Below are 16,268 nucleotides of genomic sequence, written 5' to 3'. Positions count from 1 at the left end.
AAAAACTTAAATACCAATTCTGTGATGTTTGTGTTTTTATAACAGACATGCTGTAGAGCTGGATGTGTTGTGTATGATTACAAGGTTTTAATTCTTCTTGGAAAAAGATTGAATTTTTCAGAAAATGTTGTTTTTCTATTCACCCGTAAACTTATTTCTGTCATTTTGGAAATTTAAACCTTTCAATTATGGACAGATGTGTTTCATAAGGATGTGGATCCAGGTTAACCAAGGGAAATGTGTTTTAGTTTCTATAATAGAGCTATACATTACTGTGTACACCTCTATTGTAGACAGAGCTATACATTACTGTGTACACCTCTATTGTAGACAGAGCTATACATTACTGTGTACACCTCTATTGTAGACAGAGCTATACATTACTGTGTACACCTCTATTGTAGACAGAGCTATACATTACTGTGTACACCTCTATTGTAGACAGAGCTATACATTACTGTGTACACCTCTATTGTAGACAGAGCTATACATTACTGTGTACACCTCTATTGTAGACAGAGCTATACATTACTGTGTACACCTCTATTGTAGACAGAGCTATACATTACTGTGTACACCTCTATTGTAGACAGAGCTATACATTACTGTGTACACCTCTATTGTAGACAGAGCTATACATTACTGTGTACACCTCTATTGTAGACAGAGCTATACATTACTGTGTACACCTCTATTGTAGACAGAGCTATACATTACTGTGTACACCTCTATTGTAGACAGAGCTATACATTACTGTGTACACCTCTATTGTAGACAGAGCTATACATTACTGTGTACACCTCTATTGTAGACAGAGCTATACATTACTGTGTACACCTCTATTGTAGACAGAGCTATACATTACTGTGTACACCTCTATTGTAGACAGAGCTATACATTACTGTGTACACCTCTATTGTAGACAGAGCTATACATTACTGTGTACACCTCTATTGTAGACAGAGCTATACATTACTGTGTACACCTCTATTGTAGACAGAGCTATACATTACTGTTACACCTCTATTGTAGACAGAGCTATACATTACTGTGTACACCTCTATTGTAACAGAGCTATACATTACTGTTTACACCTCTATTGTAGACAGAGCTATACATTACTGTGTACACCTCTATTGTAGACAGAGCTATACATTACTGTGTACACCTCTATTGTAGACAGAGCTATACATTACTGTGTACACCTCTATTGTAGACAGAGCTATACATTACTGTTTACACCTCTATTGTAGACAGAGCTATACATTACTGTGTACACCTCTATTGTAAACAGAGCTATACATTACTGTTTACACCTCTATTGTAGACAGAGCTATACATTACTGTTTACACCTCTATTGTAGACAGAGCTATACATTACTGTGTACACCTCTATTGTAGACAGAGCTATACATTACTGTGTACACCTCTATTGTAGACAGAGCTATACATTACTGTTTACACCTCTATTGTAGACAGAGCTATACATTACTGTGTACACCTCTATTGTAGACAGAGCTATACATTACTGTGTACACCTCTATTGTAGACAGAGCTATACATTACTGTGTACACCTCTATTGTAGACAGAGCTATACATTACTGTGTACACCTCTATTGTAGACAGAGCTATACATTACTGTGTACACCTCTATTGTAGACAGAGCTATACATTACTGTGTACACCTCTATTGTAGACAGAGCTATACATTACTGTGTACACCTCTATTGTAGACAGAGCTATACATTACTGTGTACACCTCTATTGTAGACAGAGCTATACATTACTGTGTACACCTCTATTGTAGACAGAGCTATACATTACTGTGTACACCTCTATTGTAGACAGAGCTATACATTACTGTGTACACCTCTATTGTAGACAGAGCTATACATTACTGTGTACACCTCTATTGTAGACAGAGCTATACATTACTGTGTACACCTCTATTGTAGACAGAGCTATACATTACTGTGTACACCTCTATTGTAGACAGAGCTATACATTACTGTGTACACCTCTATTGTAGACAGAGCTATACATTACTGTGTACACCTCTATTGTAGACAGAGCTATACATTACTGTGTACACCTCTATTGTAGACAGAGCTATACATTACTGTTTACACCTCTATTGTAGACAGAGCTATACATTACTGTTTACACCTCTATTGTAGACAGAGCTATACATTACTGTGTACACCTCTATTGTAAACAGAGCTATACATTACTGTTTACACCTCTATTGTAGACAGAGCTATACATTACTGTGTACACCTCTATTGTAGACAGAGCTATACATTACTGTGTACACCTCTATTGTAGACAGAGCTATACATTACTGTGTACACCTCTATTGTAGACAGAGCTATACATTACTGTTTACACCTCTATTGTAGACAGAGCTATACATTACTGTGTACACCTCTATTGTAGACAGAGCTATACATTACTGTGTACACCTCTATTGTAGACAGAGCTATACATTACTGTGTACACCTCTATTGTAGACAGAGCTATACATTACTGTGTACACCTCTATTGTAGACAGAGCTATACATTACTGTGTACACCTCTATTGTAGACAGAGCTATACATTACTGTGTACACCTCTATTGTAGACAGAGCTATACATTACTGTGTACACCTCTATTGTAGACAGAGCTATACATTACTGTTTACACCTCTATTGTAGACAGAGCTATACATTACTGTGTACACCTCTATTGTAAACAGAGCTATACATTACTGTTTACACCTCTATTGTAGACAGAGCTATACATTACTGTGTACACCTCTATTGTAGACAGAGCTATACATTACTGTGTACACCTCTATTGTAGACAGAGCTATACATTACTGTGTACACCTCTATTGTAGACAGAGCTATACATTACTGTTTACACCTCTATTGTAGACAGAGCTATACATTACTGTGTACACCTCTATTGTAAACAGAGCTATACATTACTGTTTACACCTCTATTGTAGACAGAGCTATACATTACTGTGTACACCTCTATTGTAGACAGAGCTATACATTACTGTGTACACCTCTATTGTAGACAGAGCTATACATTACTGTGTACACCTCTATTGTAGACAGAGCTATACATTACTGTTTACACCTCTATTGTAGACAGAGCTATACATTACTGTGTACACCTCTATTGTAGACAGAGCTATACATTACTGTGTACACCTCTATTGTAGACAGAGCTATACATTACTGTGTACACCTCTATTGTAGACAGAGCTATACATTACTGTGTACACCTCTATTGTAGACAGAGCTATACATTACTGTGTACACCTCTATTGTAGACAGAGCTATACATTACTGTGTACACCTCTATTGTAGACAGAGCTATACATTACTGTGTACACCTCTATTGTAGACAGAGCTATACATTACTGTGTACACCTCTATTGTAGACAGAGCTATACATTACTGTGTACACCTCTATTGTAGACAGAGCTATACATTAACATGCTCACAGCTCCAGAGGTCGGCTAGCTTGATCTCTGCAGTGGAATCATGTGTAACTGAGTGAACATGCATGTGCTCTTTGACATATAAACGGGTTGAGCAGTCATGCGTTTCTCTGAACTTATTAACCCTTGTGCTATCTTAGATGACCCCCCCCCCTTCCATTGAGGTGTCCCCCCCACCATGACAAAGGTGGATAAAGGTGGAAAGATTTCATGTAATCCATGGACACCAGTGAAGATCACAAATCATTGAAGAAAAAAGGTTCAGAGCACTGTCTGGTGGGTCTAGATGACCCCACTGTCTAGTGGGTCTAGATGACCCAACTCCCAATGTTAAAGTGCCTAGGATAGAACAAGGGTTAATCAGGATGTTGGACTTATGTGGAGTGTGTGCGTGTGTTGACCAAAGCCTTTTCCTTTAGCATGATGCAGATGTTGATTGATTACTTAATGTTTATCTAAACCTGAACACGCAGCTGAGCTTCTGACTGAAAGATCCATGAATTTGATATTTTTAGCCTCAGAGGTTCAGAACTGGACTGAACATCTTCTGACTGTGTTCCACACACGTTGGTGACATCTGTGCGTGTGCGTGTGTGTGTGTGTTTGGACACGCACGTGTGCCTGGCTGACAGGTGTGTTGCTCCCAGCATCTTGTTGTTTTGTGGTCAAATGAACACAAAAGCACACCGAAATGCGTCGACTGTTTAATAAAACATTTTTGAGGCTGTTTTGATTTAAAAGAACCTTTTTATTGTTCTTTTCTCGTTTTTTCTGGTAGAATCTAAAGTTTCTGTGCTGACAGTAGATGGTAACATGGGCTTAGCATGTTTGAGGTTAAAACTCGTCTGTACAGCCGTGTCCTGCCCTGACGGAGGTCTGCGTACTAGAATGAGCTGGAAATACTGCAGATAGAGGTTCTGCTGTGCTGCTGGCGGATAATCCTAAACTAATTTACTGAACCGGAGTTTGTTCTGACGTTTAGTCAGAAAAGATAGAAAACATTTTATGAACAATTAACGTCTCTTTTTACCCGTTTACTGTATATTTGTTTTCTCTGTCATGTCAGGAAAACATGAATTAATTCTTTTTGGTTTGTTTTTGTCTTCTTTAGACACAAACGTGAAGGTCATGTGCAAAGGTCAAAGGCTTTTTCATGAATTGTTGGGAGTCTCCATCATTCCTTACATGGATAGACTGTGGAAAAACAACCAGCAAATATACTGTTGTCAATAACTGCTAGGAAAGTTATTCTTGACCTGTTTTACTTGTGATAGTAATGGGACGGATGCGCTTATCATTTATTCTTTCATCTTCTTCCGTTTATTCCCTTTTGGGGTCAAGGGGCTGCTGGAGCCTATCCTAGCTCCTTGTGGGCGGAGGCGGGGGCCTGTATGAAGCTTTTACTGGCAGCAGCAGAAGATGGAAACGGTCTTAAGAGTCATTTCTTTGAATATGTTGGTAGCTCAGAAATCCTGATTGTTCATATTAACGTGTACAGAGAACAGCTGTCAGTGCGGATCACTAAAACCACCACATGCTAAACATCAGGCAAACACAGATTCACATAAAGGAATACATAATTGAATGAGGATTTTAAACAAATCCATATTTTAACCAAATACTAATGAAGTCTGAATCAAATCATAAAGCTGTAAATTAAAATGAATCAAATCAGTACTATGGCATTTTGCCCCAATGTTAATAAGTTATCAAATAAATGCTTCTGAAGTCCTGAAGGGCTTTTTTCTATTAAGATGCCTTTAGTTTATCAATTACATGATCTGTAGTTGGTTTTTTGAGCCCCTGGCAGTTATCAGTGGGATCCGACTGTACCATGAGGTAATCACCAGTAGGTGGACGGCCACTCCGTTTTCTTGCCTCTTCATCAAACTTGGATACCATTTTTAGGCTGATGTGCCGTCTGCCTGTGCTGCTGCATGTAGCAGGATGGAGGTCCATCTTTATCCCTCCACCGGGTCGGCCGTTGGTCTGTGGCCACCTTTCAGGACACTGTTCAGAACGCGGCGTGGAAGGTGACCTTTGGGCGTCCTGTGAACATGACCCGTCCGTCCCAGTCCAGTGAGTTTTATCAGGGAGGACAGAGGTCACAGTCAGTTCTTCCTTAGTCATTCAGTCCTGCCAGGAGATCCAAGTCTGGCTCTAAGTATGAAAAGCCCTGAGATGGTTTCCTGATGAAGAAGAGCTACAGAGAGCCTCATATTCTCACTTCACCCAGGCCTGGGGGGCCAACAGCCTGCTGCTTTTGCAGAAACCCCGCCTTCTCTGCTGCTGATTACCTGCATCAGGTGTGTTTTAACAATAAGAAGCTGCGGCGGCTGGTTAGTTGGAAGCATGTGGGATCTGGAGGCCTGCAGTTTGACTGTTACAACAAACGGATGAGGTTTCTACGCCTTTCACTCCTGCTTCTTCTTCTTCTTTTGGCTGTTCCCCTCAGCGGTCGTCACAGCGAATCAGCTTCCTCCAAGCAAACCCTTCCTGTCTGTCAGACCGTGCACTGATCCTGGTGTTCTACTCTGCTATAGTGTACTTCTGGGTCACAGGGATGTTGCTGCTGTTATTTGCTGTGAGGAAAGCCGGATGTAAACTGAAAGTATTGGATTTAAGTGCATGAGGCCAACTCCAGAATATTATATCCATTATAAAATGAAACATTTTTTAAATAAAGGATTTCCACTAGAAATAGATGAATTTTTCAAATGTGTGTTGAATTTTAGTGGTAAAGATCTATTTAACATTTAGAGAGGCTTTCTTTTTGTAGATTAATTTTAAATCTGTTTCTTAATTCATTTCTGGGCTCCATAAAAGTCACTTCACTGACTTCTCCTTTTGTGTTTTTCTGTTTGTCATGACATCATTGTCAGCCTTATTCATCCTTGTGGGTTTGTGCGTACATCAGTGCGTTAGATGCTGCAACACACAGACTACTTAAATCTCCATTTACGTGGATGGAAGCAGAATGCTTCACGGGTCTCCGTGTAACACCCACTTTGGTTTCTGTGGATGTGGAAAAGCTTCCTCCGTCTGTCGGCTTTCCTTCCACCAAAGGCTAAAAGGTCAAATGACTTCCTCATCTCACAGCTGCTGGACCTGAACGCTAACTAAAGCACTTCCTGCTGCAGCTCTTTACTCCTTTGAATAATGACGTTTCAGCAAATTAGAACCTGAGCAAATCATACAACAATGGAGTATTGATTTCAAAAATCAATATCCCTGTGGAAGCTTGACACTGATTGATCTGTGTTTACTGCCATAGAACAGGCTACAATACTAGTACTATTGTAGAGTAGTGGTCCAGCCAAAAGGTGACCACTTCTTTTTTCTTTTCTCTTTCAGACATTTCAAGGATTGCCTTCTACACAGGTGAGCTGCTGACCCCCCCGGCTGGTTGCTGCCAGCTGTGAGAAAAGAGGAGAAAACGAGGAAAGACCGCTCAGTTGTTTTAACTGATGCTACTAAACATTCATTCCCCCTCATCAGAATCAAATAATTCATCTTTTCTTCGGTTTATAAAAAAGTGTTTTCAACACAAACCTCTTAAGTGATGATGGTTGTACTTAGACCTAAACGTGGCGTGGTCCCAGAAGAGCTTCTACCCCCTCATGGCAACATCCGGTGGTGTGACAGAAGGCTTTCAACTGTCCAAACATACACACATAGACCCCCCACCCCACCCCCGATTCCATCAGATTGATAGGAAAGCAAACATGTGGAGCTCAAGCTGTAGGGTTTGATTTCCTTTAGGTTGACTTTAACATGCATCCTTATGGATGTTGGTGTTTCAATGATGTGCAGTCACACCGTTGGAGCTCTTTTTGTTATTTCTGGGCTTTAGCGTATGGAATGATCACATGCTCACTTACAGAAGTCTGCTTTCTCAGAAGCTACAGGTCGACTGTGTGATTGGTGGAGTTGAAACCTTTCCGGCGGATTTACAGAGGAGAAAAATCTGTGTGTTGGCCTTTCAGCGCGTCCCTCTAAGGGTAGCGTCAGCCAATCAGCTTTCACTGATCCGCACAGCTGGTTTGGCAGGTTTTCAAGACCCCTTTAGCGGGGGTCTCTGCGAGGGGACGGCCAGGCACTCTCCTTCTTTTTCCATGCCTTCATCCACCTCAGCTGAGCTTAAACGCCCACCTGAGGACAGGTGTCAGCCCACCTGAGGACAGGTGTCAGCCCACCTGAGCACAGGTGTCAGCCCACCTGAGCACAGGTGTCAGCCCACCTGAGGACAGGTGTCAGCCCACCTGAGGACAGGTGTCAGCCCACCTGAGCACAGGTGTCAGCCCACCTGAGCACAGGTGTCAGCCCACCTGAGCACAGGTGTCAGCCCACCTGAGCACAGGTGTCAGCCCACCTGAGCATAGGTGTCAGCCCACCTGAGGACAGGTGTCAGCCCACCTGAGCACAGGTGTCAGCCCACATGAGCATAGGTGTCAGCCCACCTGAGGACAGGTGTCAGCCCACCTGAGGACAGTTGTCAGCTCACCTGAGGACAGGTGTCAGCTCACCTGAGCATAGTTGTCAGCCCACCTGTGGACAGGTGTCAGCCCACCTGAGCACAGGTGTCAGCCCATCTGAGGACAGGTGTCAGCCCACCTGTGGACAGGTGTCAGCCCACCTGTGGACAGGTGTCAGCTCACCTGAGGACAGGTGTCAGCCCACCTGTGGACAGGTGTCAGCCCACCTGAGGACAGGTGTCAGCCCACCTGAGGACAGGTGTCAGCTCACCTGAGGTCAGGTGTCAGCTCACCTGAGCATAGTTGTCAGCCCACCTGTGGACAGGTGTCAGCCCACCTGAGCACAGGTGTCAGCCCATCTGAGGACAGGTGTCAGCTCACCTGAGCATAGTTGTCAGCCCACCTGTGGACAGGTGTCAGCCCACCTGAGCACAGGTGTCAGCCCATCTGAGGACAGGTGTCAGCTCACCTGAGGACAGGTGTCAGCCCACCTGAGCACAGGTGTCAGCCCACCTGAGCACAGGTGTCAGCCCACCTGAGCACCGGTGTCAGCCCACCTGAGGACAGGTGTCAGCCCACCTGAGGACAGGTGTCAGCTCACCTGAGCATAGTTGTCAGCCCACCTGTGGACAGGTGTCAGCCCACCTGAGGACAGGTGTCAGCTCACCTGAGGACAGGTGTCAGCCCACCTGTGGACAGGTGTCAGCCCACCTGAGCACAGGTGTCAGCCCACCTGGGGACAGGTGTCAGCTCACCTGAGGACAGGTGTCAGCCCACCTGTGGACAGGTGTCAGCCCACCTGTGGACAGGTGTCAGCCCACCTGTGGACAGGTGTCAGCCCACCTGAGCACAGGTGTCAGCCCACCTGAGGACAGTAGAATGCGTGACAGAATGAAATGCTTCACGTGTCGGTTTGTGTGCATATGTGTGAACTGTAGTTGTGTTGAGTTCCTGTTCACATGATTTTATTTTTGGAGCCAACAGGTGTATTTATAACACCTGAGTATGTGTGTGGACAGGCCCCGCCCCTTCTGATTAACATGTACACCAGACAGTGAAGATGATAATCCTCCAGCATCTTGTTGTTTAGTGATTGTACCCCCCACCACCTCCTCTGTAATCATCCTCCAGATTTCCTTAACTCCCCTTTTCCCCCCTTCTCGTTTGCCCCTTGGGGGGGCGTGGTGCAGTGAAATGACGTTCGACCTCTGATCAGTTTGATTCCCGTCTTGCATGTGTCGAAGTGTCCTTAGGAAAGACACTGAACCCCACCTTGCCTCTGGTGGGAGGTTGGCGCCAGTGTTTGGCAGCAGAGCCGGCAACAGTGTGTGAATGCGTGTGAATGTGTGAACGGGTCTGTGACTAAAGCGCTTTGGGTAAAAAAGGTAGAAAAGCGCTATACGGGTACACGCCATTTACCATTTAACCTGTCTCCAACATCCATCCCTTCTGTCCTCGTCTTTCTTTCTGTTCTGTCCAACAAAAAAGGAGACAGATGTAGTCCATATGAATAAAGTTTAGCCTAAATTCATGAAGGGGTTTATACTAATGCACTCCTTGTGTGTCAGAAGATCCATAACCCCTTTTGTAACGGTAAAATCTGTCCAACACAAGAGGCCTTCAGCTCCTAACTGCTCAGCTGCTGGACAAGTTTAAAAACAGAAACGGTTTTGAAAATACTTCAGCGTAGTTTTACTGTATTTGACAACACAGGTGACATCAGCTTCAGACACTCAAGTGGGAGGGTTTTCAGTTGAACTGGAGGGGTGTGATTAGCATATGAATGTGTTTTAGCTCCTCCCACTCCCCTGCTGTTCTATTCTGCGCTTCCCCGGTTCCTCTCTGTCTTTCGGTGTTGTTGCTCTGTCCTCCTTTTCCTCTTATTCTCCCTGAAACAATCCCTGCAGTTCTTTCTGTCCTCCGCTTCCTCTCTTTTCTGGCCGTCCTTCACTTTGTTTCCACCTTTCCAACAGAAGAACGTTGTGTTTGCTGCTCCGTGCAGGAGAATGGTCTTTTCTCTGAACCCTGGGTGACTCAGCAGCTTCTAAGTAAAAGTTGGATTGGACTTTTTCTGGAGGATGTGGGTTCCCAGCAGCTGTGCCATCTTCAAACAAGTCAAGATTTCTACTGAAGAACCCTTTCCCAGCATTTCCACGACAAACCTGCTTCATTGACTGGCAGAAGTGTTTCCATCAGATGTGCTGCTGAAGAGTTGGACTAAAGTGGACGAAGACGTTTGTGGATGGATGGATTTCCCTCAGGATCTTCTCCATTCTGTGTAGATTCCTAAAACATCCAAAGAGGACAACGCTGTTCAGGGTTCAGCTCTTTTACGTAGTTAGAACATTTTCATTCTTCTCACAAAGTATTGATAGTAAAACCTGGAATATTTGAAGATTGTACCCGTGTGGAGGATTTCTTCTGTTCTACTGCTGGATTTTGGTTGAACATGTCAGAGGAGTCTCTTGGCTGTCTGGATGGTTGCATATTTATTTATTTGACCTCAGTGTGATGAGAGGCTGTGACGCAGCCGGTTGTGTGTCTGTGTTTGGTGCAGACAATCACAACGAGACACAGAAGTGCATTTCCAGGACAAGAAGTGGCTGTAGTCCTTTCCCATGGTGCTGGGACAGAGGTATGAATGAATTCTCCTTCACACACGGGGGGCATGAAGGCATTAAGCTGCCAAACGCCCAGAACCACCAACACTTTCACAAGTGACCCGTTAAAAAACACAAAGAAGTCGTCATTTCAATCTGCTGCCCTCTGCTTTTCTTCTGGTTAGCTCCGCTGTCCTTCTAGACAATTGTGTGTGTGTGTGTGTGTTTGTTTTCAAAGTCTTCCCTGTGGTTTTTTACTTATGATGATGCCGTTTTTAGCCAAAATCCCAAAACTTGTGATAGTTTCTGCAGAGCGGCAGGGGTATATCAGAGATTCACGTCTGAAGGCCCGTTCACACCGGGACGAATTTCGCCGGCGATTTTCGCCGACGTTTAACGCCTCGTGACTAAACAAAGGGCACCAATGAGAGTGTGCACACCGACGCGAAAAAACGCCACGCGTCAAAAAAAAACAAAAAAACGTCTCGGGTTCGTTTTTTTTTTTTTGACGCCTCGCGTCGAAATCTATTCGACCAATGAGAATGGCGCTTTTGCACACGTGTCTGGAGCTTCTGAAGTTACAGTAAAACACAACTTGGGGGCGCTCAAACACAAAACTGCCTTGCTGAGCACACATACCAGCGAAGAAGATAGACGCCAAGTAGCGTCTACACTGCCGCGAAGAAATAATGACGGACATTCTAAAATATCCCCTTAACAAGCACCAGCTGGAGCTACTGGTGCTTGAAATATTCATGTTTTCTTTGTTTGATTCTGACAAGCGTGTAAATACTTACTCTCTTCTTCTGAGGGAAAAGCGACTTTAAGAAGCCTAAAGTTGCGCAGCGCCACCTTGTGTACAGGAGTATTTCTGTTTTACATTAAGCGCCATCTAATGTCACGGAATGAAATTGCATGTTCGCTCGGCTCATCGTCAGCGAAAATCGCCTGGGTGTGAACACAAAAAACGTGGCGAAAAACGCTGGCGAATAACGCCTGGCGAATATTCGTCCCGGTGTGTACGGGCCTTGAGTTGTGGTCAGCACCGTTGGCACAGAGCAACCCTGCTCCACTTCCCATCACCCATTTGTTTACACTTTCACCTTCTAGCTTACAGCCTCTAGCAACCCCAGCCCGACATTAGCTGTGTAACACAAACAGCAGCAACATCAGATCCGTCCGTCCAGTTCTGATCCAGATTCCAGCTCAGACCAGGAAAACAGAGACGGATCTGCAGGTGGATGATCAGAAAGGGGCGGAGCAGGGCACTTATGGCCCCGCCCAGCCTATTTTCTATGTCACAAATACGATCTTTTTCATATGGCATTTTGTCATCTGCTGATTCACAACGATTTAAATAAAGAAAAACTCAGAAATGCAGTTTTAATCATCATTTTCTTTATGTCCATCATGAGAAAAATTCTACAAGAACACATTAAAAAACCCAACACAGCATTTTCATCTGAGCGGGTCTTTAAAAGACAAAACTGGAATGAAACAGGGAGAGAAGGAGGACAAAAATGAAACCTAAAGTGTTTGCTCGTGTCTTTATCTCAGTTTTTATTTTGGCCTCAGCACTGACACAATGTGATTGTGAACTATGGCAAACAGCAGGAAATGTGTCAATGACAGAAGTTCTCTCAGGAAAAATGGCAGCCCGAGGTGTATTGTCCTCTCTGCATAACTGACGTGCGTTCTTACATAATGACCCTGACTGTGTGTTTTCTCTCTGCTATCTTGTTGTTCTTTGTGTTTTGCTTTGCCAAAAACAGCACGTGTGTGATAGGCGGACAGTACTTGCTGTACAAAAACGTAACTGGGAAAGAGTCTGTAACCAGACGTCTAAGACAAAGACATTGACATGAACAACCAGAACACGTCTTGAGTCGCTGGAATCCTTTGTAACTTGATGTGTCATCTTTATGCATCATTTTTAATTTTCTTGTGCTTCTAAGCAGCCATTGCTTTTTTAATAGTTTTTGTATTATTCATGATTAAATCCAAAGACAATAAGGTTTACTTCATTATTGTTATTACTTTTAGAGTTAAATGTTTTATAATAAAAATGGTTCAGTGGTTGCAGTCAAAGTGAAATGAGGAGTTTTTGTTAATTGGCCGATTAACTTGAAAGGTTTTTATTGAATTGTTTTGGGAACATTTATTTTGAGTTCTCTCTCTTTGTCATCATTCTAAGTAGACATTTGGTCAAGGGCCTTGCTCAAGGGCACCACAATGGGTAGGACGGACACTGCTTGGAATCTGTCCTACCCAGACTAAATCCTGCTAGTCCCCAGAATTGGACCAGCCGCTCCGTCAGACTGGTACTAACTCTGATCTGTGTGAGACTCCTTAAACGCCAAAATAATATTCAAACCATTATTAATTCAGCACAGGAAGCCTTAGCAATAAAAACAAACAGCCACACAATTTCTCACATTCCTGATTTAGACTTTTGTGTTTCTCAAAATGACGTTTTCATCCATTTTTTGAAGCCTCCGATTTTCTCTTTTTTGCTCCACAGAATATGACAGATACCTAGCAGCGGCGGCGGCAGCAGCTGGGAAAACCATGGCAACAGCTTACCTTGACCCCCACCTCAATAATATCCTCCTAGGAGGTGCCAAGTCTCTGCTGAGTACAGGAGGAGCGGACCGAACCATGGCTGGTTCCATGGACCGGGTTCTGAAAGTTTTCCATTACTTTGAGACAAACATAGAACACAACTTCTGGTCTTCCAATATCAGATATGGAGATGCGACTGATGTCAGGGTAAGAAGACCCAAATGTATTTGGCCTTTATGTCCAATGCTACACCATGATTAGGGGAACCCATTATGAGCAAGAACATATTTGAATGTGTGTGTGTGTGTGTGTGTTGGGGGGGGGCAGCACTTAATTTGATGTTGTTTCTCAAAAAAAGTTAAATGAGTTTATTTTTTTACCATTGTCTTAGTAATGATCACTATTATTAATATAGAACGAGTGTGAGCAATAATGCGGCGAGAGAGAGAGAGAGAAAAGTAGAGAGAGGGGGGGAAGTAGAGAGAGGAAAGTCTGAGTGTTGGACTGAAAGAAGAGACTTTGAATGTTGGAACTATGACAGGAAAAGGTAGAGAGTTGGTGGACATAATGCAGAGGAGGAAGGTAGACATGCTGTGTGTCCAGGAGACCAGGTGGAAAAGTAGCAAGGCCAGAAACTTAGGAGCAGGGTTCAAACTGTTCTGTCATGGTGGCAGACGGGAGGAGAAATGGAGGAGTTATCTGAAAGGAGGAGTTTGGTAGGAGTGTAGTGGAGTTAAAAAGAATCATAGTGATGAGTCAGTCTGATGATAGAAATGGAAGGTGTGATGGTCTGGGTGGTCAGGAGGTATCTAGTATCTACTAGTATCTAGGGTGAGCAGTCCAGAGGAATGGAGAGTGGTAAGAAGTGAAGGAGAGTGCAGGTGGGATGGCATTTGTGTAAAAAGGTGTGATGTGTGACAGAAGAGTTTCATCATAGAAAAAAAGCCTTTTCCTTTTCTGCCCCCAGCTTTTCTTTGATTGACTGTTTTCTGTCCGATTAGAACTCTGCACAATGAGGATGTGTTTTCATGACACCCAGGGGCCCTTTTTTAGGTTTTTTGTACAAATGTAGTTTATGGGGTAGTGGGCTTTAAGAGCCATCTATGAAGCTTGAACTTGCTGGTTCTTCTTAGGCCTTTGATGCTACAGCAGATTCCCTCCTTTCTTCTTGGATCTCTCCTGTAGTAACTAGCTCAGTCCCCCCAGCGGTTTACATACCATCAAACATGCATCTGTGAGCATTACTATGGTTGTGTGATGTCTGAGACTTAGGATGGTAACATCATGTTAACCTGCTTAAATTACCTGTGGACGTAGGGCGGTCGACCCATGATCGTAAGGTTGCGGGTTCGATTACCGCCTTGCCCGCCTATGAGTCGAAGTGTCCCTGGGACACTGAACCCCACCCTGCCCCTGGTGGCAGGCGGGCGCCTGTGCTTGGCAGCGGAGCCACCACCAATGTGTGAATGGGTCTGTGACTGTAAAGCACTTTGGGCCTTGTAGGTAGAAAAGCGCTATATAAGTGTACGCCATTTACCATTTACGCCATTCATGTGTACAGACATAACCAATCCTCGCCTTGTTCTCAATAGAGAGCAGAGATGGAGACACAGTGGGTCGGCTGTGTTTGGTGGAAGTGACGGGTTCAATTGAATCTTCTGCAACTTTGATTTGAGGAAAACTGCACTAATGTTTTAGGATCAAATCGATGGCAGCCAAAGGCGGAGTCTGAAATGTTTGTAGATGTTGATGAATAGATTTACCAAGGGAACGTCCATGCTCAATTTGTGTCTTTTACTCTTTGACTGCAGGGTATCATCCAAAAGATTCTAGACATCCACAAAGTGCGCTGGACTTCCTGTTTTGGTCTTCGCCTTAGTAGCACCCAATCCAGAGATCAAGTACACTGGCTCCACCCAGATATGGGCGTGTCTCACATCAGAGAAACGTATGAACTGGCACGGCCAAATGAGGAGTGGAGGCAAGTACCCGTTTGTATCACTCACTGCGTTTGTCACACTAGTGTTACACAACACTGGTCAAAGTTTGGTCATTTCTCTGAAAAGTAAAAATGTGTCTTCATGCCACCATGCCAAGTTGCTAAGCAACAGCCAGCTCATGAAGCCTGCCAGAAAATGTTGAATGGACCATTGGTGTCTGATCACCAGTAGTCAACAAATTGTTGATGGGATTCGTGTTTGAATCCATGAACTTTAGTATTTTCACACACTGTTTCATCTTTTATTGAATTTAAATGAAATGGGTATTTTTTAGAATTTAAAATCTGACCTTCAGATTCCACAATGTGAAACAAATATGTGTTGACTATTGATCAAACTTCTGTTGTATGATTCGTCGAAGCAGGTTAAAGATTACCTGCATTTACCTGCCAGTCAAGAACGATTCTTCACAGAACCATTCATTCATGGTGACAAACTTGTTCCTACTCTTCAGCTTCGTCCCTGTTCCCTACAGGACTTCAATTATTTGTCCTCTCCAAAGATTTCTTGTATCTGAGGTAGATGACCTGAAGGTTTGCTGCTTTACAAGCAATTCAAGTGCTGAGTGGCAGCATATATGTTCAGAAAAAACACTACTCTTAGAAAAATACTTTTTTCTTTACAGATCTGTCCTTTGATGAGACTCAAAGTTCCTTCTTTTCCATTTGGCATTTGGTTTTGTTGCCACTATAATTTACTGCAAAGTGTTAAGTAAAATACTGTGACCCATGGGTTTAACGGTCTACTCTATGAAATCTGTTGATGGTTGTGCTGTATGTTGGCCTCATCATGGCAGTTTTGGGTCAGCTGTTGTGAGAAAGGCTCTTGCACTGTGGACATAAAGACAGAGAAAGAGCCAGACGCCTGCTTTGTCTAAGTAACAATTCTTAAAAGGGCCTTTTTTAATGCTTAACCCTTGTATAGTAAACCATATCCATGGATATGATCATGTATAATCTTTGGCACACAAAGGTAGACATTTTTATTGAGTATTAGTTACTTTCCTGAGTTTGATTTCAACCCAGAATTAAAACGACTCGATCTCTGAGGCTCCGCCTTTCTCTCCTTGTGCGTGTCGCCCAAAAAACAAATGTCTGAACTCTTGAAAAGATAGATGTTCATATTGTTCATATAA

The 16,268-nt window shown here is 43.5% G+C and overlaps 1 protein-coding gene across 16 annotated transcripts in view; it reads left to right on the top strand.

Moving 5' to 3' along the window:
* The window catches only part of LOC101162652 (focal adhesion kinase 1), a 45,195-nt gene that overhangs the window by 10,791 nt on the left and 18,136 nt on the right, over window positions 1–16,268 (top strand). For 4 of the 16 annotated variants that reach the window (XM_023959829.1, XM_023959828.1, XM_023959827.1 and 1 more), the window contains exons 1-3: window positions 9,787–10,606; window positions 13,093–13,340; window positions 14,945–15,114. In XM_023959829.1, coding sequence (XP_023815597.1) covers window positions 10,483–10,606; window positions 13,093–13,340; window positions 14,945–15,114 — 542 coding nt within the window. In that variant the 5' untranslated portion in view covers window positions 9,787–10,482. Of the gene's footprint in view, window positions 1–6,850; window positions 6,878–9,786; window positions 10,607–13,092; window positions 13,341–14,944; window positions 15,115–16,268 lie in introns of those variants that run through there. The other 12 variants (XM_023959840.1, XM_023959833.1, XM_023959835.1 and 9 more) reach the window with 9 other exon arrangements.

Source organism: Oryzias latipes, chromosome 11 (assembly GCF_002234675.1).
Source record: "Oryzias latipes chromosome 11, ASM223467v1".
Classification (NCBI taxonomy): Eukaryota; Metazoa; Chordata; class Actinopteri; order Beloniformes; family Adrianichthyidae; genus Oryzias; species Oryzias latipes.
The sequence above is the reverse complement of the archived record's forward strand: the minus strand, read 5'-3'. Positions and strand labels throughout refer to the sequence as shown.